The following is a 27798-nucleotide window of genomic DNA, read 5'->3' on the forward strand; positions in this document are numbered from 1 at the left end:
TAAGATTTTAAAAATGTTTAATAAAACTTAAAATATCATCACCATTATTCCAATATAATACTTCACAATTCACAACCCGAGTTATTCCTAATGCGTCCTTATAAGTCCCTTCTTTAGATTTTCTTATTATATCCTCGCATTTGAAACCTTTTCTTACACAAGCTAAATCAGTCTCATTTAAGCGTAACATTGGACAAAAATCGTTCATTCCATCACCACAGTATACCACTTTTTCGTAATTAGTACCTTGCTTCTTCATTTTTGTAATAAAATCTTGCATAATTTGGCCTTTGCACATATTTTTAGTACTTAATTTACAAGTTTCTTGTAAATGGTACATACTGATGACTAATAGCCCGTTCTTGTCAAACTTGGCTGGATTACTAAAAACTTTTAACACATTATCTTGTAGTTTATTAACTGCCAACCAGGTCTCTATGAAATAAGAGTTTGAATCACTTACAATAATGACGTCATAATTTAAGTCCTCACTAAGTTCTCTTATAAGCCTACACATTCCTTGAACTTCTGTAAGCGCCTCTATAGTCTTGCGTATCCTATCTTCTGTAATTCCTGTTTGGTGAAGTAAATTAAAGATTCCTTGCATATAGGCTGTCCAACCGTCGGACCTGTGGAGCTTAGAGATATCATTTGGAATACTTTTTGGATTCAGCATACCCACAGCCACGACATCCGCATTATCATTGATTATTGTGTGATCAAAGTCGAAAACAGCAAGTTTCTTCTCCATCTATAACAAAAACGGCAATTAAGATCATTAGTTTTAAATTAGTCTATGGTTTTCAAAATTAAGCATCCCTTGATAAACGACTTTTTTTTCAATAATGTTATGGTTTTATTTTCCTCAATGGTATTTTCCCCATATCTTTCATAAAGTGTGTCGCATTTAAGATGAAAACACCCCTATATTTCAGGGTGATTCATTAAGCATGTCCAAGCTGCAGATTATAGACCTCAAAATATTAAGATTTAATCCATATCCTTTAAATGAAATGTCGCTCGTTACTGAATTACAGGGTGTTTTATTTGAAAATTTAATAACTATAACTTTACCCAGTGCTTTAAAACTATTTGGCATATCCTTGTCATACTTGGCAGAAAATGTAGGTACTGTATATCCTACTAAATTATGATAAATTAACGTTTCTGGCTACTATCAGAGGCGTACGACAGGGGACAGTGAATGGTTTACCCTTCCCAAATTCTACGCCACTGGTGTAATTGCTATTTTAGCACAATATTTCGATTATCCAATACTTTCTATGTAATAGACTCTTCATTCGTAACGTTAAAGTCATTCGCATTCAAGATATTTGAAGTTTAAAATGAAACGGCACAGCGATTTTGATTAATGTATTGTGGCCCTTCATTTTTAACTTCAAATATCTCGAAAACGAATGATTTGATCGGTACAAATGAAGAGTATATTATTTACATAGTAAGTATTCATCATCACGTAGCGCTACAACTCTGGGTGGGTTCTGGCTGACTGTACAACTTTTTTCCAATTTGTTCGGCCTTCCATCAACCTAGGGTCAAATAGAATGTTCATTTTCCGGAGATCTGTTTGGCTATTATCTCTCCATCGCATTCTGAAACGTCCGAGTGGTCTTTTGCCTGTAGGAATCTCTTCAAATACTACTCTTACAAGTCTATCGTTATGAAGTCTGTGCACGTGGCCTGCCCATCGTAGTCGCTGTGATTTAATTTCTTGAACAATATCGGTGTCATTGTAGAGTGCTTTTAATTGGATATTGGTTCTGATCCCATACTGGTTTGTATTAATCTCGTGGTGAGGTTAGAAAAATTTTTCTAAGTATTTTTCGTTCAAAACGTCTGAGCTTTTCTTCGTTTGCTTTGGTCGTGGTCCACATTTCGCATCCATATGTTAGTACAGGTCTGACGATGGTTTTATAGATTTTCATCTTGGAATTTCTTGTAAGATTTTTTTATTTTATAAGCTTTTCCAGTGCGAATAGACAGTGAGTTGTCCATTGGATTATGTCTTTTATTTCTTCAGTAACATCGTTGTCAGCTGTGATTACGGCCCCCAGATACGTAAAACGTTGTACTCTTTCGAAATTTAAGGTGTTGACCGTCACATTTTGTCCTATCCTGTCATACCTGTCTCTTCGTGTCGTTCTATTTATACACATATATTTCGTCTTCTCTTCATTAATCGCTTGTTGAAAATGTCTTTTATGGATAGGATGCAGTCTCCAACGAGAGCAATGCCATCTGCGTATGCTAGTAATAGCTTGGGAACTTGAACCGATAGCAGTTCTGTTTTTATTTCGGTCGACCTCATGGCGTTCTCTAATACAAGGTTAAAAAGTAGTGGAGATAACGCATCATCACTCTGTTTGAGTCCACTGTTGATTTAAAAGCTGCCAGACAGTTTATTATTTACACGTACTTTAGATATGCCACCCTCGATACAGACTTTGGTCATCAGAATAAGTTTTTTTGGTATTGAGAACTCCGCCATGGCATTCCATACTTGGCTTCTTGCTCCGCTATCATATGCCTGTCGAAAGTCTATGAAGAGATTGTGTATGGGTCTGTTATACTCCCATCCCTTTTCTAGAAGCTGTCTCAGCGTGATACGTTGATCTATATTGTTGATCTCTTTGCCCTAAAACCGGCTTGATATTCTCCTAGGACATTTTCAGCATAAGGGCTTAGTCTACTAAGAATGGTGTTTGAGAGAATTTTATATGCTGTGTTTAGAAGTGAAATTCCTCTATAATTCGCGCATTTTGTATTGTCCCCTTTTTTTGTGGATTTGGGCACTATGATGTTTTCCTTCCATCTTGCTGATATTCTTTCTTCTAACCATATTTGTGTTATTAACTGGTGGATTTGGAGATGTAGTGCGTCTCCCCCATATTTCAGAAATTCTGCTGGTATTTCGTCCGTACCCGGCGCTTTGCAATTTTTCAGCACATTTAAGGTCCTTTGAGTGTCTTCAAAAGAGGGATTTTTGACGGACATGACATAGGAAGTATTGGAGAACCAAAAAATTGTACTAAAATAGTAATTCCGCCAGTGACCTAGAATGTGGGATGGGTCAACCATTCACTTTCCCCTGTCGTACGCCTCTGGTAGTAACCAGAAAGGTTTATAATATAACATGTTTTAGTAGGGTGTACAGTACCTACACTTTTTCCAAGTATTATAAGGATATGTCATATTTTTAAATTACTGGATACAAATAATAGTTAATATTTATGTAATACGAGATTTTTTATTTAAAAATTTTAAAATTATTTGTACCCAGTTCTTTAAAAGTATTTGAAATATCCTTATCATACTTGCCAAAAAGTGTACGTAGGTTCTGTACACTCTACTAATGTATGTTAAATATGTAAACGTTTCTGGCTGCTACCAAAGGCGTACAGGGGAAAGTGAATGGTTGACCCTTCCCATATTCTACGCTACTGATGTGTAATTGCTATTCTAGCATAATTTTTAGATTCTCCAATAATGTATCTGTAAATAATATACTCTTCATTCGTAATGATAAAATCATTAGTTTTCGAGATATTTGAAGTTAAAAATGAAAGAGCGCAATACATTAATCAAAATAGCTGCGCCGCGCCGTTTCATTTTCAACTTCAAATATCTCGAAAAACTACTGACTTTATCGCTACGAATCAAGAGTATATTATTTAGCTAGAGAATATTGGACAATCGAAATATTGTGCTAAAATAGGAATTCCGCCAGTGGCATAGAATTTGGGAAGGCACTGTCCCCTGTCGCATGTGTCTGATAGTCGCCCGAAACGTTTGTTTATCATAATTTAGTAAGGTGTACGGTAACTACACTTTCTGTAAAGAATGACAAGGAGATGTCAAATAGTTTTAAAGTACTGGGCACAAATAAATTTTAAATCTTTAAATAAAACACCCTGTAACTCAGTAAGGAGCCACATTTTATTTAAGTGATTTGGGTTAAATCTTAATATTTTGAGGTCTAGAATCTAAAACTCATTGGACATTTTTAATTAATCACCCTGTATAAATGCTTTGGATATATAATTAGCCAGTTTTGTAGCAGTGGCAATGCGATTGGTTCGTTATTAGGGAGTTTTTTTTGCTACGTAACGTACGCATCTCCGTATACGTAAAGCAACCAACGTGTCGTAGAGGATGAATGTTAAAATAGGTAGTTTTTGTAACAGCCTTAACGTAACGTAAAGCAAATCGTAAAGTCACTTTTAAATGCCGTTGACATTCAAAAAAAATAAAACAATGTTCACACAATATACAATTAATATACAAATGTAAAAAAAGATAAATGAATAATGCAATTGTATTTTTAGTTTTTAGTTGTAAATTATTGTATACCTACATCAGAATTCCAGTAGGTATAATGTAAATAGTGTGGTAATATTTATTTGAAAATTTTACTGAAACTAGGTCATTTGTTTATCTAGTTATTAATTGTGGTGATCACTGTATTTCTTAAATTAATACAACATTTGTTTGTTTTGCTTTATTAATAGACAACTTAAAAACAATACAATTTTAAATCTATTATGAAGTTCCAATTTCCAATTACAAACAGAATAATTTTACTCAAATAGACTAAACCAATAACCAATATAACCTTAAAATGTTTATAAACGGATAGTACGCTGATGAAATGTTCATTTGGTAGGTAATCGAGCAAGATCCTCGTGTGCATTCGGTGACTTTCGGTTCGATAGGGATGCGTATGAACCTAACGTACCAGCCCGTAACCTTAGGTAATACGTATCGCGATACGGGAGTTCAACCATTAATGCGCAAGCGTATATGTCAAAAAGATGCGTTACGTTTACGTATTTGTGTGCACAAAAACTCCCTATTGTCTCCGTGACAAAAAGAGGTATAACGGTACGTAAGGTCACAGTTCACAGTCACAGTATGTATTAGGTGTAACAAAAGTCACATAAATAATGAAAATATGTTTAAAAAATAATTGATATTGCTGTCTAGATTACATTAATAAATTTATTGAAAATAAATATACGAAAAGTAGGTAATTTTAATCATGTTTCTTGCCATAAATATCACTGAAAATTAATGGGATTCACTTTAATAGAAAAAAGCTAGAGGATACATATTTTAATCAAATGTTATGATATGAAAAGTGTAGGATTCCGGACACTAAATTTTCAACACCTACCTTGAGTCCATAAATCGTTATATGAAGAAAAAGCTCTACGAATATTATGAAGGTGCATGTACCGTTTACATGAGGCTTACCAGTTTATCTACGACATTAAAATAGTAACAATAAACATTAAATTATAAAGATAACGAGAGATAATTACTTTGGTGTTGAGTGACAATGTTTTCATTGGGTTTTATGTCATCTTTAATATTTTTGTCAATTGTAAAAGCTGGCCAGTTGGCTGCTAAAACCAGTGCCAACAAAACACAAACACACGTCAATTGTAAAATTATTCGCTTTTTGCAACATAATTTTTACAATCATAGTCTAATAAATATTTTTTTTATTTATTTATTTATTGCTAATTTACAATCTACTTCAATATAGTAATAAGTAAATATGATGTATGTTCTTGGCTTGTGGCAGGTGTCGTCCATTGACGACTCTCTGGAATTTACCTAGCAGCTAGGTCTTCTGGCCAAAGTCTTTTCAGACATCTGTCAATCAGTGGGGGATTGAATAATTCGTCTATGAGATGGTTTGGATGGTCTGCGCTGCGATTCATGTATCTTCTGGAGTGGTCAGCAATCACATCATTGATGAAGGGGATGTTGAGGTCTGCATGAAGGGTTTGGTTTGACACATACCATGGGGCTTTAGCTAACATACGAATAGTTTTTGACTGGAATGTCTGTAGTATTTTGGTGTTGGATGGTTTGCTACAGCCCCACAGCTCGATTCCGTATATCCACACTGGTTTGAGTATTGTTTTATAGATGGTCAGTTTGCTTTCTAATGAAAGTTGCGATCTTCTGTTGATTAGCCAGCTCATATTTTTAACTTTTAGGTCGAGGTGTCGTCGTTTGGCTACAATATGTGATTTCCAAGTAAGTTTTTCGTCTAGATGAAGGCCCAGGTACTTTACGTGGACATCTAATTCTTCGATTTGTGAAATTTACTTGACAAGACTTGTTTGTGTTGACGTTTATTTTCCAGCATTTAAGCCAGTCTTCTAGTTCATTCAGATGATTTTGCAATTTGTTAAATGCTAATATTTCGTTGATGTCACATGCTAGTATACCAGTGTCATCCGCAAATGTTGTCATTAGTGTATTTTCGCTAATAGGAATATCAGCAGTGAAGATTTGGTAAAGGAATGGGCCAAGTACACTGCCTTGAGGTACTAAGGATTTTATTTGGTGGTAGTTGGATAGAGTACCTTCGTATTTAACTTGGAAGTATCTGTCGGACAAGTATGATTTAAGGAGGAGGTAGATTTGGTCAGTTAGCTGAGTTTTTATTTTAAAGAGAAGACCCTCGTGCCACACTCTATCAAATGCTTGCTGTATATCGAGGAATGCTGATAGACATATTTGTTTCCCGTCTAGGCTCTCTTTTATTTTGTTGACTAATCTATGGCACTGTTGTATGGTTGAGTGATTTGAGCGAAAACCAAACTGATGATCTGGGATAAGGTTTTTTATTCGCTCTGAGCGTTAACAAAGTGTCAAAGCAAAATCGACCGACCTGCTCATGGTGGCGGTTTTTTGAAATTTTATCAGGACGCTTTGTGTATGTTTAAATGAGACATTTAAAAAAAAATGCCGTGTCACGCTAGTGATATTATGTATTAATATAAACAGAAAATAAAAACGCACTTAATCTGATATAAATTCTTGTATTTCCAATATTGATTATCAGTTTGATTTTGTATACATAACCTCACTATCGCAGTTTATGTCAATAAATCTTTATTAACGAAAAAGAAAATATTTTTGTTGCACTATAAATTACAGTATAAATTAATAACTAATGAATTCTAACAATTGTATTCGGTTATTATCACTACAAAATAAAATATTCAAGTTTAACAAAATAATCCCATAAGACTCAATGTTAAAACGTCCTGACAAAATCTGACAGTGTGTCACGTGACTGTAAGTAGAGGGGAGACGCACGGAGCCAATAGGTATTATTGTTTCTATTCTGTTAAGGATTAACCTTTCGAAGACTTTTGATAAAGTCGGAAGGAGACTTATTGGTCTGTATGAACTGGCTTCAGTTAGAGGTTTACCAGGTTTATTTTATAATTTGTGCATACTTCCATTGCATTGGAAAATAGCATAGTCTCAGGAGGCTATTAAAAATAATGGTTATTAAGACGACACCTTTTCTTGAGAGTTTTTTTAAGATTTCGCCAGTTATAAGGTCAAATCCTGGAGCTTTATGAGGGTTAAGCAGGTTGATTTCGTTACGGACTTCATTTGGTGAGAAGTATTTTAGTGGTAATGATAGCTGACATGGTGCATTGAGGAAGTCTCTAATTTTCTCGTCGTTAATATCGTTGGCCTGTGGGGTGGAGAAGACGGTTGATAGATGTTCTGCAAATCTGTTGGATTTTTCTATATCTGATCGAGCCCAGGCTCCATCATTTTTCCTAATTGTTAATTTCATTACTACCGGCTTTTTGAATTTCTTTGTGGCTTTCCAAAGAGAGTTGTCGTCAAGAGAAAGGTTTGTGACATATTATCTTTCAAAGGATTCGTTTTTGGCTGTTTCAATAGCGGAATGAAGTCTGTGTGTGAGCCTGTTTAGATTTGTTTTATCTATCGCGTTTCTTGTTCTTTGCCATTTGCGACGGGCTCTTCTTCTCTCTTCTACTAGTGTTCTAATGTGGATGGGTATACTATACCTTTCATCAATGGTTTTTTTCTTTTACAGGAGTAGCTTTCCAAGCGGCCTGTTGTATTTGTTCCGTTAAATATTTTACAGCTTCTTCAATATCGTTTTTGTGCTTGAGTCGAATGTCAAGAGATATTTTTTCATTGATTTCTTCATTGAATTGAACCCAATTCGTGTCACTGGAACATAGCCTTGGTGCAAGAGTTTTCCAAATTATATTGGTACTTAAGGTAATCAAGATGGGACTGTGGTCCGAATGTAGATTTTTTTTATATTGCGATTTTCATTTGTTAAAGGACATCGCACACATCTTATGGAAAATATAATGTCACTCAAATTCAATAAAATTTATACGAATAGATTCGTTTTAAATTAACGGTCAAATCTTATCATTGCGCCAACTCCATATTTTCAATAATAAGAGCAGAAATTGATATAAATAAATCTGAAATCAAATGGATACGTACATAAGTTAGAGAGAGAAAAAATATTTTATAATACCCAAATTGTCGGTACTCCATAAATCAGCGGATTAGTTTTACTAATCCGCTTAGGCCCAGCGGGGCTTAAGCTCTTTTGAATAGCACCCAGAGCAATAGTAATTGTAACTGACACTTTTACTGACTAAAAAATTTGATTTCGATAAACTTTAATTGCAATTTGCGCCGTAATTAATCATAATTAAGAGTTGGCGCAATGATAAGATTTGGCCGTTAATTTAAAACGAATCTATTCGTATCAATTTTATTGAATTTGAGTGACATTATATTTTCCATAAGATGTGTGCGATGTCCTTTGCAATTTTTAAAGATTTTTAATTTTGCAGCTTAGGATATTGATTTTAGAGAAAAACTTTTTAATAGAAAGTTGTAGTAAATTAAAAAACCTACAATTTGAGCTATGGTAAGTTTAATTTCGTTTATTGGTTATTGCAAAACAGCCTGCGAAAGGTCCAAAATGGCCGTTTTTTTACAATTGCATTATTTATTGTACAAATCAATTTTTATATTTTTTAAAGCTTTAAAATGAGGATCTTTCAATTCTAAACATAAAAAAAATTGTAAAGCCAGATTAACGAATTTGTTGCTTAGATATTATAAATTGTTTATCCCAAGAGGTCAAATGTCGAATGCTATAACTTTTTGAAAAAAAATCGTAGAGAGTTGGTGAAACATCCAATCTCCTTCTAAAGAGTTATATTTTCATATTCTGATGTAAATAAATGCGAAAAACATTTTTAAACCTCTAATTTTTGGGTTTGAAAATAAGGGGGCAAATTTTAACTTACAGATTATTGTTGCTGAAGACGAAACGACGATTTATAAGCAAATAAAAAATTTCTACGACCAACTGAAGCCGAGATAATTTTTGGGTTTGAAAGTAAGGAGGCAATTTCGTTATAAACATTTAGAGCTGAAGCGGCCCTGTACATCCTATGAGTTTCTAACTTGCAGATTAAAGTTGCTGAAGACGAAACGAAGATTTATAAAAAAATAAAAAATTTCTACAACCAACTGAAGCCGAGATAATTGTTTTTTTTTTTTCTTAAATCGTAATGCCTTTATTTATAACAATTAAGAAATTATTTTACAGTCATTGACTAAAGAAAGACTTATATTATCTTAAAATAAAAATTATTATAAAATATAATTACATTTAATTATTTTTAAAATCGGTGCTTTTGCGAGCGGCCGAATTTTGCAAATCGCCCGGCTCGCTTTAAATCCGCGCGCTCGGAAAATTTTTACGTAACTTGTATTAAATTTTGACAGAAAACAATTTAATAATATTACCATTATAATATACAGTCTGTTTACCACTGTATTTGTTTTTGTTGATAAACTTTTATATGTGAAAACTCATTTCTGAAGAAATAATATTACAAAAATGATACATATATATATATATATATATATATATATATATATATATATATATATATATATATATATATATATATATATATATATATATATATGAAATATATAACTATATTTTTAATTTTCTCATTGTTATATAAATATAATAATAATAATGTTACTTCTTATTTTACAATATCAAACTTTTTCTTCTTGTAGTGACTATCCGTTTTGGATGTTAGCGAACAGAATATGAAAATATAACTCTTTAGAAAGAGATTGGATGTTTCACCAATTATTCTTTACGATTTTTTTTAAAGTTATAGCCTTCGACATTTGACCTCTTGGGATAAACAATTTATAATATATAAGCAACAAATTCGTTAATCTGGCTGTACAACTTTTTTTATGTTTGGAATTGAAAGATCTTCATTTTAAAGCTTTAAAAAATATAAAAAAATGATTTATACAATAAAAATGCAATTGTAAAAAACGGCCATTTTGGACCTTTCGCAGGCTGTTTTGCAATAACCAATAAACGAAATTAAACTTACCAGAGCTGAAATTGTAGGTTTTTTAATTCACTACAACTTTCTATTAAAAAGTGTTTCTCTAAACTCAATATCCTAAGCTGCAAAATTAAAAATATTTAAAAATTGCAAATTTAACAAATGAAAGTGGCAATATAAAAAAAGCGCACAATATTTTTGGTTACATTTTAGTAGAATTTATTCCTGGCATCGTCCTTTACAACACCTGATAAGTTTCAAAAATTCCTGAATTATATCCTGAAATCGACCTATTTTTCACCCACAGCCTGGGGTAATCAGGAATTTTGTTGTTATCAGTGGGCCATTATGTGGGGGTACCAGTTGTTAGGTATTTCAGGTTATTATCTTGTATGATCTTTAGTAGATTTCTGCCTTTTGGAGATATCAGTCTTGCTCCCCGGGTTGTATGTTTTGCATTTCAGTCCCCTGCCACTAGGAAATGTGAGCCAAGTTGTTCAAAATACTCTCTGTATTCCTCCAGATTGATGGTGTGGCGTGGTGGGCTGTAGATAGAAGCTATTGTTAATGGAAAAGTGAGCGCATGTACTTTTATGATAGTACTCTGAATTTTGTTGGTGATATATGGAGCAAGTTCGTAGTGTTTTATAGCTGTACGAATTATTACAACTGAACCAGCATGGGCTGTTGCATCTGGATGGTTTGCGTAATAGACAGAGTAGTGTGGAATTTTTATAAAAGACCTCTCAGTTGTGTGACTCTCGGATATAAGTATAATGTCTATTTTGTTTAATTTTAGAAATAGTATAATTTCTTGCACATGGTTTGTTAGACCATTTGCGTTCCATTCTGCTATTTTAAGTGAGTTAGCCATTACGACGTTGTATTTATCACTGTTGTAAGCATGCTTAGTATCATGCTGTTTTGGTTTATCAATTGTGCAAACATATTTTTAAATTCGTTGAAGAATTCTGTAAGTTTATTTGAAAGGTCTGAATTATTGTTGTTGTCTTGTGAAGAAGTATTAGTTGCTGCAACTTGAGCATATGTTACATGTGATTGGTGTATGTGGTGGGCATTAGTGTTGTTATTATTTAGGCTTGCAACTCTAGGTATAGGAATGCTGCTTGTTATATTTTTGTTTTTCGAATTTACTAAGTCTTTATATATAGCACATCCTTTATAGTTTGCTGGATGATTGCTAATACATAAGGCACATGTTGCTGGTGTGTCGCGTGCTTTTTTGCAGGTTTTTGTGTCATGTGATCCACCGCATTTAACACAGGCGAATGGCCTCAGGCAGTAACTTTTTGAGTGCCCGTATTTTTGACACCTTGTGCATTGTACTATTGTATTTTTTATTCTACGTGGTTCTACTGTTATTATGCAGTTTCGTAGAACTTGTAGGTTAAATATGTTTTTGTTGTTTTCATTTGGCTCTATATCGACAAAGAATAAGGGCAATGATTCTTTGGTAACTCTATGTCTAACATTAATTATGTTGCGAACTTTAAAAACCCTTATTATTTAATTCGTGCGAGATATCTCCTGTGGGTATTGAATGGTGTAATCCTCTTATGACAACTCTATAGGCCCTCTCTTGTTTCGGTTGGTAAGTGTGATGTACAATGTTTTCTTTTCTAAGGTGCTGTATGAGTGTCCTGTAGGTGTCTGAGTTTGTAGGGTTAATTTTTACTGTATTATTTGAAATGGTTTTGGTGTAATATCAGTAACTCTATAAATCTAGATTGTTGGCGGTGAGGGATCATTTTTGGTGATATTTGTGTTTTGTGTATTTGATAAATTGTCTGTTTGTTCATCTAGATTTTCTTTTGAGAGGGAATTAAATCTGTTTTGTGTTTGGATTTGGTTGGACATTTCTGAAGTTGTTTGTCTTTTCATTCTTTTTCTCTTATTGGCAACTTCTTGCCAAGGATGTTTATTTTGGTTTTCTGTCTGGTTAAGTTCTATGTCGCTATCGCTATCTGTGTAGTTATTGGTGTTTTGTGATGATGAGAGTGAGCATTGAGGGTTTGTGGATAATGTTGTGTGTTGTGACTGAATAGGGTTTTCAGTGTTTTGAATATTTTGTGCAGTTGATTGACTAGAAAATTGTACTTGGTTTGGTATAGCTATTTGGTTGGAATAGGTATTTGGTTTAGGCATGACATTTGATTTGTTATCTGATTAGATGGTGTTTGATTAGAATACAAAAATGGTACTTGCGGTTTTACTGCTGTTTGGTTTGACTGGTTCTGGTTATTTATTGTTGGGACATCCTGTATAGTATTCATTTGTTGATAAATTGGTTGGCCATTATTATCAAATCCTAATAAATTCCCTGAAGGGAACATATTTATTTTGTTTGTTTCACTAATCACTTAGTTTTTGTTACTTTTCACTTTAACAATTTTTTGATGCAGATAAGATAATTACTAGTTAATTAGGTAGTTTTACGATCTGGAAGTTCTCTAGCGCTTTGAATGACGGTACATGTTCACGCTTCGAGAATCAGATTGCTACTCTAATAAATATTTAAAAAAATTTGAGTATTAATAATGGGTGTTGCCACCTCTGGTCTTTAGGACTTCTTGAAGCCGGTTCGGAAATCCATTCATGACAATATCTTGGATATTCAAATTATGGATATTAAAATATTTTTTTGAAAATTTTTTTTCAAATTAAAAAAACGAAAAATTTTCAAATCGATTTTTAGAAGAGTACCTTTTAGTACTAGAATACCACACACTTTAATAATCCAGTATCAAAAATGCTTAAAAATTAAAGACAAAAAAGGTATGCTATAAAATAACTGTTGCCCTACCCAAAACCAGACGCCTATGACCAGTACTAGAAATTCGCAATAGATGGAATCGATTTATCTCTGGAAGATAAATATGCGTACCAATTTTCGCTTTTCTATATAGAAGCGTTCTGGAGTTATTTAAGACAAACTAATTACAAGACGCCATCTTCAAAGAGCTCTAGCTTCCTTAGGAAACATTTTCGGAATAGATGAATCGGGTTAAAATGTCTTAAAATTATCTGAGGAATCTTTTATCTTTGTTTGTCGGTAGAGTTTTTGGACACCCTGTATGTACTGGAATTAGCACGCTTAATTTTTAAAAAAACATAAAGAGGATATTCGGACATATTCCCTTTATAACACTGGTCTAACTTATGTTATTTCACTTCCAATTTCCTCTTCTACATTAATTAAAAAATAATTGATTTACACTGGAAAGAAAATGTTTAATCACATACCCCTCGATATAAGATCCTTAAGCAATATTTTTATATTCAAAGCAATCAAAAAATTTTTATTATCTAAGTGTTACTGTAGTATAGAGTATAGAGGAATTTTTTGAGAACAGTTGTGCTAATTGGTAGCTTTTTTATTGTTTATTATGGATATTTTATAATTAGTACTTTAATGCATCTTGGACTTTACTTGTACTGTACTATGTTGTGTTTAATAAAATGTAAATCATTTTAGAAACAATAAATTTCTCTCTCTTTCTTTCTCCGATCACAAAATTGAGAGGTTTCAGAATATATGTGGAACTATTTAAAAAACATTTAAGAATAATGCAAGTATAGCTATAAGAGAAAAAAATGGCCATACCTACTCTATTATTTGGATGTGCTAATGATGCCTATTATGACGATGAAATTATTACTTATACTTCCTAAGTGTAGGATGTTGTATACACTAATATGATAATAATTATCAAAAAAACAATTTAATTTAACAAACTTTTGAGCTGTCCAATGGGTCTTAAACTAAATTCATAAATCTAAACACATACACACAATAATTTTCATCAATATGGATAAGTATATAAACAATCATATACAGGGTGTTTGGTAAAGAATGGAGCATAGCTTAACCTTAGATTCTTGAGCTTAAAATAGGTAAATTTAAGCTAACTTACCTTAGTATGAAAGTTGATAAAAAACTGAAATATAGGGTGTCAAAGTTAAACTCTTATTTTATTTATTCTTGAATATTTCCTGACAGGCATGGGATAACAACACGAAATTTGGTAAGCGTGAGTTTTTTGGGATGAGAAATCTAAATTCGCTACCAAAAATAATGTATTACCCAGAGGGCGCCACATACGTCTTTCAGTACTCATTTAATACATTCAATTTTTTTATCCTCCAAACTACATACTTTTTGAATCAAAACTTTGATTCTCTTAATATCTTTACTTAAAAAAGGAATACTACATACATCTCGCTAAACTCAACTGTTTTCGGGAAAAATGCATTTTAAATCTGCGATACAACATAATTTTTTGCAAAATATCATGGTAGTTACACCTGAAAAATAAACTTGAAACCATAATAATTGTACCAGTTCCCATATTTATGTCATTGGGTCTATTGAATAAAAAGAAGTATTTGCTTTTACTTACAAATATGTAAGTATTTACTTAATAGTAATTGAATAATCATGTCTTTAATGCTTTATTTAATTACTATTAAGTAAATACTTAAATACTTGTCAGTAAAAGCAAATACTCCTTTTTATTCAATAGACCCAATGCATCGCAATTTCATTTGAAGAAATTTGCGATACATTTTTGTAAATTTTTATGGTTTAAAGTTATTTTTCGGGTGTAACTACAATGATATTATGCAAAAAATTATGTTGCCTCGCAGATTTACAATGAGTTTATCTCGAAAACGGTTGAGTTTAGCGAGATGAATGTAGTATACCTTTTTTAAGTAACAATATTAAGAGAATCAAACTTTTGATTCAAAAAGTATGTAGAGTGGATAATAAAAAATATTTAACCTATTAAATGAGCGCTAAACGGCATATTTTTGGTAGCGAATTTAGATTTGCTGTCCCAAAAAAACCCCGCTTATCCAATTTCGCGTTATTATCCCATTTCTGTTAGAAAATATTCAAGAATAAATAAAGTAAAAGTTTAACTTCGACAACCTGTATTTATCTTGTTTAACTTCGACAACCTGTTATTATCAACTTTTGTACTAACATAAGTTAGCTTAAATCGACCTATTTTAACCTCAAGAATCTAAGGTTAAGCTATGACCCATTCTTTACCAAATACCCTGTATTATTTGCCATTACAACATATTTCTACTTTAAATACAAATGAAAACATTAGTAATAAAAAATAAATTAATAGAAGAGAAATGTAAACATAAACAGGAGATATTAAAGAAAAACTGATAAATATGATAAATGATAAATCATTCAGAAGACAATAACAAACCATAATTAAGGAATTAAAACAATGAAAATAAAGTTTTAAATTGGCCATAAATATAAAATAAACTGCCAAAAATAAACTTATCAAAAACACTGATAAAAACACAGAAAATTGTTTAATTTTAGATCATGACAAGAGCATACGGTATAATAAGGTCTAAATAACTGCAATAATTTGTTTTAAAGCACATACATACAAATTTTAAAATAATGGAGAACTACATTAAATTTTATTTTAAAAATTTACATATTTAGTATTACATACCTGGTGTAATAATCTTGCTCGAGTTGTTGGTAAAATGATGTTAACTGATGTCCTTACAATGAAAATAGAATATATTAGATGAATAGGCCTTTGCATGTGAGCTTGTAATAAATCACCAAGTAGTCATTTCTTTGGTGTTCAAAGATTTCAAGTTTACAAATCGTTGGCAGCTTACTAAATACAATCGTTCGACGTATTTGTCATCAACTACATTCCCAAATTACCGGTATGCTACAGTTAAATTCTTTAACTTTTTAATATGATTTATATTGTTGTTATTCTGTTGTTTACTAAACGACAAAACTAATTCAAAATCAACATAGGCACAGGACGTAGACCACAAAACGGGCACAAAACTGGATGTGCCAAAAATCAGTTTGGTTAACCTTCATGGCGGCGTCTGGTTAACCTTCATTTTAGTTGATGTTCTATGGCACACAGAGGCAAGAGAAATGACAGAATCAGCTGATTAATCGATATTTATGTCCTGTGACTATATTTGTGTTTTGTGGTTGCCAACGGCCATAGCCACCTTTACTTAACAAGCCATGAAGTTGAAACTTGACAACATCTATTGGTAGACCGATTAATTCTGTCTCATTTGTTTTTAAATAATTTTCACTGTATTTACAGAGAAACTGAAACATTTTACAATATTTCGTGCTCCAAATTATAAAGAACATTAAAGGGTATGTTATTAAGATGATTTTAGTTCAATATAATATATTTTTATATAAACTTGCGTGCATATAGAAATCCGTCCACTTAAAAATTTTGTCATTTTTAATGTCTCATATTTCCTAAACCTGTTGGCAGATTTAATTGATTTTTATAATATGTTATAGCCTAATTCTTTAACAATACCTCTGTAATAATATTGTTGGTAAACAGTTAAATTTTTATGGTGTACCGGGCAGAGGCGGATTTGAAGATTTGCCGCCCCTGGGCTATCTACAAATTGCCGCCCCCCCAACCCCCCCCCCGGGAACCATGTAGGATTACCTCGGTACCGTGATGGGCCGACGCAAAGTTGCGTCGGCGGCGGCGAGGCGGCCACGCTAAGCTTGTAATAAGCTCAAATAACATAGGTTGAACTGTCAACATTGAAGTTACGCTTCTTATAGTTGCAGTTATTGTTTTTACCATAAAGTATGATAACTTATGTTCCAACATTTTTATCAACTGGCAAATTATTAAAAAGATCATGAATTAATCGAAAAATTCCTGTTGGATTTAATCAATAGATTTAAGAAGATGTATTTAGGAATTTCAATACAATTACTTGCCTAGGATTTTAATAATACTGTAGGCGTACTTAGATTTAGAATTAAGGTCATCTAAAATTTATTATTTTGTAATTTGCACGTATTAAATTAAAAATTAAAATACTAAAAAGGAAACGGGAGAAAATGAAATTCTGGACGATAATTAATTGAGTTGTAATTCTTATAGTGTATTAAATAAAACTCACATTCATTACAAGGTCATACATCAAAAAGTCAGCCTAACAAATAAAAGAGACGTGTTTTCCTAATTTTCCTACCAAATACGTCATTCAGAAAGTTGCCTATTTGCTAAGCATTAAATCGTATCAAAAAAACAAATATTCATTTCAAACGGGCGGCGGCGGGCTCGGCTACTTCAAACGATACCTCCAAACCTCAAAGCCTCAGAGCCCGTCGGCTGACTAGTTGCGCGCGGCGCGCGAATACTGTTGCGTCAAGGAACATACTATATTTCATTAACGTTACGTTAGAACTACAAAATAAATAGAATATATTAAGTGAATGATTTTTTTTTAATTCTAATTTACAAATTGTTATTTTACAAATTATTACAAGTATTTTTTCACATATTTTTAACTTTTTGAATAATTTTTTTTTATTTTTATCTAATTTTGCCGCCCCCTGAAATCTGCCGCCCTGGGCTATAGCCCATTCAGCCCTTATGTAAATCCAGCCCTGGTACCGGGCATTTAAAAAATACTGAAATTAAAACCCGCAACTATAGACTCCGGTTTTCTTAACATTCTGTTTTTTTTTATTAATTTGCTTATGTTTAACAACTAGATTTGTTCTTTATCAATTCAGGGTGTTTCTAAATAAGTTCGACAAACTTTAAGGGGAAAGGAACAAAATGAAAAATTTTGACGCCTGTATTTTAAAGGTAATCATTTTTTTCGAATTCTGAGAAAACTAATAAAAGTATTTCTGAAAAATTGAAACGCAGAATAAAAGATTACTTTATTACCGAGGGCCAAAAGTCCCATAGAATGAATAAAATTTTTTTTAATGACATATTTGAAACTAAAAATCACACTAAATTTTCTTAGGTTTTCACCCCTGTAACTTATTAAAATAAACATAGAAGTTTTCAGGAACTTGGGTCCTTGATCCTAACGTAATCTTTCACTCTGCGTTTAAATGTTTGAAAAATACTTATTAGTTTTCTTAGGATTCGAAAAAAATGAATCCCGTTTATATTCTTGTTATTGGTTTTTTTTTGTATAATAATCGTTACTTACAAGGAATTACTTTTAATATTATTTTGTACAAACTTCCAATTAATAATATTTTCTTGTTCGACTCAAAAAATACTATAAATTTTACCAGAATTTGTACTTTAAAATCGTAGTTTCGAAAGCGGTAGTCCGAAAGTCAGACTACGGACGTCATCAATTGCTACGTTGCCTTTTTCTCTTCATGGCTTGTAAAGTAAAGGTGGCTATGCAAGGGCACAGAAAATTTATTTTGTGCCATGAGAAATTCCCAAATTTAAATTTTGATTTTAATTTATGTACAAATTTCAAATTGATAAACAAAAAACTTTACTAATGTGAGTCCACATAAATAAATAAAACTTGAATAATGAATAAAATTAATATAAAAAAATTATTCTCACAGATTATACATTTTACAAATTTGAAATTTGACATACAAGCACATGTGCTGTCACTTTCACTTTTCAGGCTTTTTTCACCTTCTATTTTTTGGTATGGTACAGATTACCTGATGTCTCTTTAAGATATTTTAAAAGGTTGAAATAAAAAATATACTATGTAAATAGTTTTAAGAACGTCTGAAATATTCTTTAAGTTAACAGAAAACTAAGTTATATTAAGTGTCGGGTCGAGATAGTTACATAAACATTCAATAATCGCGGTTTTCTCGTCGGGATTCTGATTTGCTGAAGATTATGAATACATTGAGTGGGGTAAGTTCAATATTCAATGTCATTAATAAAAATTAAGACCACAAAAACTAGCAGCTATTTTTTAAATTCAGTTGTTTCTTGAGTGATTGGTTATTTTTGTAAGTTTAAGTACATTGTGTAATGGATTCGGGAGAGAGTCAGGTAAATTATTCTTGTATTGGTAATTTGTCAGTGTTTAAATAAAACAATAACCACAATTATGAATATGCATGAGCTATTGTTATTAATTGAATTGAAGTCTGTTAAATTAGTAGGCTAATTAGTGTTCAGAAGGACAACAGGCTTAAAATACAAGGCATACTAGATTTTTAGTCACCTTTTTTCTATAATTTTTAATTTTTTTCTTCTAAGAGGGATCATCATCTTTGAGAAATTCTTAGTAGTAATTGCACAAGAGCTCTAAAATTATTGAATTTTTCCGGAGTGACACTTTGACAGTTTTAATTTCAGGAGCCGCGAGTGAAATTATGTCAAAGTGTCAGGAGGGCAAAAATTCTATATTAATTTTAGAGATCGAGTACAATTTGTTGCGATTATTTCATGAATAAAACTGTTCAAAACCAAAATTTTATTGTAATTTATTTTTATGTAAGTACAAATTAGTACAATTAAACACACAGTTATAAATATTTGACGGTTGAAAGTCATCACTTTTATAATTTTTAAAACATTAATTGTCATTAATGTCACTGAATGTATTTTTTCATAGCAACGAAGGGCATCTGATGTAATATACTTGACGACAGAAAATTATCAAAAATTATCAGTAGTAATTGCACAAGAGCTCTAAAATTATTGAATTTTTCCCGAGTGTCACTTTGGCAGTTTTAATTTCACGAGCCGAAGGTGAGTGAAATTATGTCAAAGTGTCACGAGGGCAAAAATTCTATATTAATTTTAGAATTCGAGTGCAATTTGTTGCGATTATTTCATGAATAAAACTGTTCAAAACCAAAATTTTATTGTAATTTATATATCGTCGGCTTACTGCCAAAACCCACTAACTCCATTTTTAAAATTTTGAGAGATCTACTTTTTAAACTTTAATTTGAAATTGAAGATCGACTGAATTTAAAAAAATTATTTAAGAACTGAAAAATATTTTTGTCTCATATTTTTCAGTTCTTAAATAATTTTTTTAAATTCAGTCGATCTTCAATTTCAAATTAAAGTTTAAAAAGTAGATCTCTCAAAATTTTAAAAATGGAGTTAGTGGGTTTTGGCAGTAAGCCGACGATATGTAAGTACCAATTAGTGAAATTAAACACACAGTTGTTATAAATATGTATTTGACGGTTGAAAGTCATCACTTTTATAATTTTTAAAACATTTGTCATTAATGTCACTGAATGTATTTTTTCGTAGCAACGAAGGGCATCTGACGTAATATGCTTAACGACAGGAGATTATCAAAAATTATCACCTTAATTTGCATGTCTGCAGCTTTCTATTGGTCAGAATCTCCTATGAATGAAATAATCAGTAGTAATTGCACAAGAGCTCTGAAATTATTGAATTTTTCCCGACTGACACTTTGACAGTTTTAATTTCACGAGCCGAAGGCGAGTGAAATTATGTCAAAGTGTCACGAGCGCAAAAATTCTATAATAATTTCAGAGGTCGAGTGCAATTTGTTACGATTATTTCATGAATAAAACTGTTCAAAACCAAAATTTTATTGTAATTTATTTATGTAAGTAACATTAAACACACAGTTTTTATAAATATTTGATTGAAAGTCATCACTTTTATAATTTTTAAAACATTAATTGTCATTAATGCCACTGAATGAATTTTTTCGTAGCAACGAAGGGCATCAGACGTAATATACTTAACGACGGGAGATTATCAAAAATTATCGATTTAATTCAGATTTCTGTAGCTTTCTATTGGTTAGAATCTCCTATGAATGAAATAATCAGTTTAATTTTTATTTCTGTAGCTTTCTATTGGTCAGAATCTCTTATGAATGAAATAATCATTTTAATTTTTATTTCTGTAACTTTCTATTGGTCAGAATCTCCTATGAATGAAATATAATCAAAAATTATCTGGTATAATATCACAAGAGAGTGAGAATAAATTGAAAATAATGCTACGGTTTTTCAAAAATTTGTTGTCTGGCAATAGACACGAGAGCCTGCAGGGCTCGATTGGCTATTGCCCAATGACAACAAGTTTGAGTAAAAATGAAGCATTATTTTCTTATTTATTCTTACTGTCATGTGATATTCGTAAGATTATTTTTTAATACGTATACAGTGTGTCCACGGATGGGGTGCCCAAGAGGAAAAACTTTTTTATTTTCAATTTTAGCCAAAAATGTCATTCTTGATAAAAAGTTTTGCTTGTTCTAAAACCCCATAAAATGAAATAAAATTCAAGTTTTTCAAATCCTGCTTAATTTTATAGCCAATTTTATGTAAATCCCTATATAAATTTTTGCACTAAGTTCGAAATTGTAACAATAATAACTTGGGAAAACAACCTTTTCGCTTTTCTGGATTATGAAGCCAGACTTTGTTGTTCTCATTGAATCATCAAATTAATTTATTAATTAACTAATTATTTATCCAATAATTTTAATAACGAAATTTATCACAAGATATATTCTTTATTAAACGCTTAACAATGTCGAAAAAATGACAATTCGCGAATTATTTATCGGAGTTGACAGTTACTAAGCTACATTGTGGCTTGGCAACACTAGATTATTGTTACGATTTCGAACTTAGTACAAAAATTTATAGGGATTTACATAAAATTGGCTACAAAATTAATTAAGCAGGATTTGAAAAACTTGAATTTTATTTGGTTTTATGGGTTTTAGAACAAGCAAAACTTTTTATCAAGAATGACATTTTTCGCTAAAATTGAAAATAAAAAATGTTTTCCTCTTGTGGACCCCAACCGTGGACACACTGTATTATGGATATTTTCTTAAATGTGACAGTTGTCAAAACTAGGAAACTGGTTGCCATTAAACAGAAACAATCTACGACTTAAAAAAATTATATCAGTAATTTTCTAAAGTAGATAATTCTCAGTATAATTTTAATCTGATTGGACAGAATTAAACACGTGATCAAATATCTTACTATACGATTGGAAGTTAAAATCATTAAACAATAATCAGTTTAATTTTTATTTCTGTAGCTTTCTATTGGTCAGAATCTCCTATGAATGAAATAATCATTTCTATTATCCCTATTGGATTGCTATGTTCATGTATTATAAATAATTGATTTGTTTATTGTCAAGATAATCTATTAATATGCAATGTTTTAAACATGGTAAATTTTGGATAAATTTAGTAATGATCTAACCACAAGGTTTCATATAATTCTTAAAATGGTGTCATATATTTTTTACAATGGGCGCCTCCATGAATAAGGGAGGACTAACTCCCATTTTAAGGGAGGTGCATCTGCATACTATTAACAAATATAAAATATAGCATGTGCCTATAGCATGTAGTTATCAGAATTACAAGTACAGTAAAACCTCAATATAACAGACTAATTGGGGGATAGGGTTGTCCATTAAAGCCAAAAGTCTGTTATATAAAAATTGTTAAGATAATTCAAAAAACTTTTGAAAATGTGTACACTGTATTTAGATATTTATATAAGTAAATAAAAAAGACAAAACACAAATAAAATTGTATTTAACTGTCTTTGTTGAGAAGTGACGTTGCTATTTGATATAGACGCTTTCAGTAATCCTGCTTTGAAAAAGGCATCAAGTTTTTTGTGCAGTTATACTTAATTCTCTAAAATTACGAAAATGCGTATAATACAGTTGAACTCTGTTTTCTAATGAATAATTAATCAACTAATGTTATTGGATTTCGAGATGCTTTCTTATCTCTTAGGTTCCCTCTTGGTCTTAAGATCCCTTTTTAGGTTCATAACTTCATCCAATATTTCCTTTTCAGTCATGATATACCCAGGATCACCTTTATCTATATAGTATTATGTATTGTCCTACAGAAATCAGGAACTTCCAACCCTTGTAAATGTATGTCTGCATCTTAAGTCAGTTAATTAAAACACATCAATCAAATAATTCCAACAAGAAAAAACATTTTTTGGAATCTATGTTCGCTTAGTGCTGTTGAAATGCATTGAAAATAAAGCAATATTAAATCTTTGTTAGTTACTGTGAATTTAATACAGTAGAAACCTTTTTGCAAAAAAGATAGGACATCACACAAAGTGCTCAAAACCCTGTTGGCTTTTTACAGTCCTTCAATGGAAAAAAGAGAACAGAGCAAATAGAGCCATCAAACAAATTCTCATAACCATTTTTTAATGTTTGCTTTTTCACCCCCTTCCTTGCTGCAACAAAATTAAAAATAGTTGATTTTAAATTGTAACACTAAGTTTTGCAAGGTATGCTGCCCTCTTGTGTCTTCTGAATTATCTTCATCATGCAATACAACCATTACTTCATCTAAAAGATAGCTAAAAAGTTTTCTGCGATATATTCATTTTGTTGTCTAAATTATTTACTAATCCTTGGGTTGAATAAGCTATGTTGTATTTTTTGGCAAAAACATACAACTGCAGTGCCCATCTTCTAAAGATAGAATATTTTCAGAGGGATGAGCAGGAGCTTTGTCTAAAATCAATAAAAATTTCACCTATTTTGGTGATATTCCCAGTTTCTTCTTCTTTAAAACAAATTCTTTGGAAAAACGAATTTCTTATTAGATCTATAATATAAAATGTGCAGACAATGGATTATATCTTTTAAAATCCTAAGTTTATCAGATTTGCCAACAATTAGAGGAGTCAATTTATGGGATCCATCAGCTTTAACACAAAGCAGTGCCGAGATTCTGCCCTTGCTAATTTTTATTCCAGAATTCAATTTTTCATATTTTTTTCATTCAATTTTCTTTACATTTGACCGGATCTTTTGTCTGTTATATCCCAAGAGGTTTTATTGTATTAAATACTTTTTCTGATGAATTACACTTTCATTGCCAAATATTAAATGATTTTGTAATTATAGTATGAAATAGTATTGACTACTTTTTATTTTTACTTTGTTTATTTAATAATTCTAAATATTGTTCACAAATACATTTGAAAAAATTATGGACAGAAAAAGACTTAGCATTCAATACCATAAGGATGTTGAAGAAAATCATTGAGAACTTTGATATATCAATTCAACAATTTTATTTCATAGTAGACACCATCTTGTACTTCATGAAAAAATTAACAAGGATTCTGTTTTTACATACCTGATACATTTTCAATTTTTTTATACATATCGGATCAACTTCAAAATTATTGACTATGACTAATTGATTGAAATTTGTTCCGATTGTCTTCAGGGCAAAATAATTAAGAATGTGAAACATGCTTTTACCTAATGAGACTGCTTACATTAGTGGCACAAAACAATTATTATTATCAATTAGTGTTCGATATCTATGTTATGATAAAGGTGATAGAAACCAATAATTTGTGCAGAACTTCTTGGATGTGTTACGGTACAAGAACTAGATGCAAAAGCCATTTCGGAAACTATTATTAACTCTCTGCAAGATTGCGATCTTGATTTAAATAAACTTGTTGACCAAGGATACAAAGGGTGTGCTGCAATGGCAGGTCATATATGAGGCATTTACACTGGTGTATGGGTGTATGGGTAAAGGGATATAAATATGTCGAAAAATGCACAAAATGAGCTAAGTACACCATACCTTCCAAAAATGGATATTACACCTAGAGGAAAAGAGATAGGTCATTCTACACAGATTTACATGCGATTTGATATGTGTAAAATAAAACAACTGACTAAAAATGAAACTTTTAAAGTACATAATACAGGCTTATGTATACTTATAATTAATACATTAATTGGAAATTGATCCACCAAAACAGTACGTGTATTTTTGTGCTCCTCTAAATTCAAGTTTTTGTGTGGAAATACTTAATAATCAAAGTTAAGTTTGGTATCAAAGTAAAGTACAAGTGATGGCCTTTCATCTGATCAGAAAAACTTCGTAAAACAGTTTTATTTTAATGGTCTACATTGCATTAAACTGGTAATTAAGGTAATTCTTTTTACCAATATAAAAACTAATTTCATTTTTATGGTGTGAACCAGGTCATTTCTGACTCGTTTTGTTTATGTTAATGAGTTCTGAACTCAAAAGGCAGTGGCGTATCAATTTTGAACTTGAATAAATTTTATTAAATAATTTTATTAAATAATCCAGTACCATGGGATCAACAGGAAAATGTGCTAAATGTAATTATGATTGTGTGTTTAAAGAAAGCAAAACGGAATTGTTTGGTTTTCCTTGTGACCTATGTAAAAGAATTTATTGCAAGAAGTGTTCCAACCTCTCCTCTTCTGAAATTCGTGTTATAGTGATGGTATCTAGAGTTATGCCTTTTTATTGCCCCCCATGTCGAGAAAATGTAATTGGGATTCCAGATCTTATAAAACGTATCAATGTATTAGAAGAGGCTGTTCAAGATCATAACTCCAACACTCAGGGAAAATTCATTTCTATTGAACAACGTATCATAAGAATTGAGGATACAATTAATAATTTAACTACTGCCGCAAATGAGTCTTCGAGCATTAGTTCTAACAGTAAGCATGTCAAAATAGATGCTACTAACTCCATCTGCCCATTGGAAAGTAACGTTGATGCATTTCTGGAAGAATTGGAAGAAAGAAAAAAGAAATCAAGTAATCTGATTATTTACAATTGGGATGAATCTACCAAGCCTACAGTCCATGAGAAAGAAGCTGATGATCATAGCAGAGTTGTAGCTGCTCTAACTACCATTTGCAGTAGTGGGAATTTAAAACATGTTTTTCGTCTTGGCAAAAAAACTAATGTAGTCAATGCTAAGCCTAGGTTAATCAAAGTAGTATTAAACTCTGAAACAGAAGTGCTTAATATTTTGAAAAATAAAAATAAAGTTGATAAGACTGTGTTAGGTAATTTACAGATAAAATCTGACTTAACTAAACTTCAACGTGATTATCTTTTGAAAGTAAGAACTGAGTTAACTAGTAGGGTTGCGAATGGTGAGACTAACTTAACCATTAGGTATATTAAGGGGGTACCCTAAATTATAACAGCAAAAAACTAACAACTTCCAATGCAGTAAACCAACAGCTTTCTTATTGTAATAATGTAAATAGTATTTATCAGAGTATACCTGTTAATACGGATATTATATATGTAAATGCTCAGAGTATAATTGGTAATTATGATCAAATATGTCAAAGTTTACTTTGCTATAATCCTAAAGTGTTGCTACTTAGCGAAACTAGAACAACTTCTGATGTTGAAGAGAAGGAAATTTACATTGAAAAATACAAATGCATTCGATGTGATTCAACTAGTCGCCATACTGGCGGAGTCTTAATATATATTCAAAGTAGTTATGAGTATTCTGTTGTGAAAACTTTTGTTCTGAACAAAAACTATTGGTGCAAGGTTGTTAAAATTAACTTTTTATCATCTATTTGGTTGGTGGGTTGTCTCTATCATTCACCTTCAAGTTCTGATGCTAAGTTCTTGGATGATTTTGAAAATATGTGTGATTGTATTATTGCTAGGAATTACAATTTTGTATTAATCGGTGACTTTAATTTGAATTTTTTTACTGATACTTTTTATGTTAGGAAGGTTAAAAACCTATTATCAAACTATGGTACAAGACAGGTAATAAACAAACCAACACGCATAACAAATACAAGTAAAACGTTAGTTGATTATGTACTTACAAATGAGGATCAAATCACATCCAACGTTCATGATTCTCCTAAAATTAGTGATCACTCAGTAATATCAGTAAATCTTAATAATACGAAATCCACATCTAATATGATTATTAAACAATATAGAAATTTAAATGAAAAAAATTATTTGAAAATAAAAACTAACTTAATTTCATATAACTGGAATTTGGATTCTACTGATGTGGATGTTATCTACCAACAAATACATGAAAATTGTAAAATTGAAATTGATAATAATGCACCTATTCAGACTTGTAAACATAATCCTAAATTACCATGGTTTGATAATGAGGTTTATAAAAAGATTAAAATTCGTGATGATGCATATAAGAGTTTCAAATCATGTGGTCATGAAACACAAAAACAAGCTATGTGGAATAATTTCAAAAAACATAGAAATGATGTAGTTAGTACTTTAAAGTCCAAAAAATCTGCATACTATTATAATCAAATAGATAATTATAGATCAAATCCTAAAAAAATGTGGAAGACACTAAAAAAATTGGTCAATACAAATACAAAAGATACACCTAAATGTGTTCAATTTCGATGTAACATCACTGGTGAAATAGCCGTTAAAAGAGACAGTATGGACATATCTATGGGTTTTAATGAATATTTTGTTGAGAGTATTTCTAGTATTGTAAGTCATGCAGATTTTTTTAATGATTGGATAAATGTAAATTGTAATCTTTATTTGCCATTTGACAATTTTGTACAATTAACTTTGAAAGAGTTGGGTTCATTTATGAATGTGTTAGATAATAAATATTCTAACTATGAAATTTTAAATGGTAGAGAACGTTAAAGGAAATTTATGAGACAATTGGTCACATCATACTAAACTTAATTAATACGTCACTGGATGCTGGTAAGGTGCCAAATCAGCTTAAAACTAGTACAATTATTCCTATCCAAAAGATCAGTAATACAAATAAGGCTGAGGAATTTAGACCTATTAATATATTACCGACAATTGAGAAACTCCTGGAGCTAGTTGTTTATGAGCAATTAATGGAACATGTAAAAAGGAATTCAATTTTAATAGAAAATCAATC

At 31.2% G+C, this 27798-nt stretch overlaps 2 protein-coding genes across 7 annotated transcripts in view; one reads left to right on the forward strand and one right to left on the reverse strand.

Moving 5' to 3' along the window:
• On the reverse strand, window positions 1-26976 carry LOC126880165 (probable phosphatase phospho2). 3 transcript variants are annotated; one of them, XM_050643923.1, is made up of 2 exons: window positions 26726-26976; window positions 1-751 (listed from the first exon to the last, which is right to left on the reverse strand). In XM_050643923.1, the coding sequence occupies exon 2, from the start codon at window positions 749-751 to the stop codon at window positions 8-10; it is 744 nt and encodes a 247-aa protein (XP_050499880.1). In that variant the 5' UTR covers window positions 26726-26976; the 3' UTR covers window positions 1-7. The 3 variants fall into 3 exon arrangements, with proteins under 3 accessions (XP_050499880.1, XP_050499878.1, XP_050499879.1); XM_050643921.1 differs by lacking the exon at window positions 26726-26976 and adding an exon at window positions 15743-16159; XM_050643922.1 differs by lacking the exon at window positions 26726-26976 and adding an exon at window positions 5195-5296.
• Window positions 18681-27798, forward strand: part of LOC126880164 (NADH-cytochrome b5 reductase 3) — a 106539-nt gene continuing 97421 nt past the window's right edge. Inside the window, exon 1 of one of the 4 annotated variants that reach the window (XM_050643919.1) lies at window positions 18681-18955. In XM_050643919.1, the coding sequence (XP_050499876.1) occupies window positions 18938-18955 (18 nt within the window). In that variant the 5' untranslated portion in view covers window positions 18681-18937. Of the gene's footprint in view, window positions 19097-27798 lie in introns of all 4 variants that reach the window. The other 3 variants (XM_050643918.1, XM_050643917.1, XM_050643920.1) reach the window with 3 other exon arrangements.

Source organism: Diabrotica virgifera, chromosome 2, assembly GCF_917563875.1.
Source record: "Diabrotica virgifera virgifera chromosome 2, PGI_DIABVI_V3a".
NCBI classification, from domain to species: domain Eukaryota; kingdom Metazoa; phylum Arthropoda; class Insecta; order Coleoptera; family Chrysomelidae; genus Diabrotica; species Diabrotica virgifera.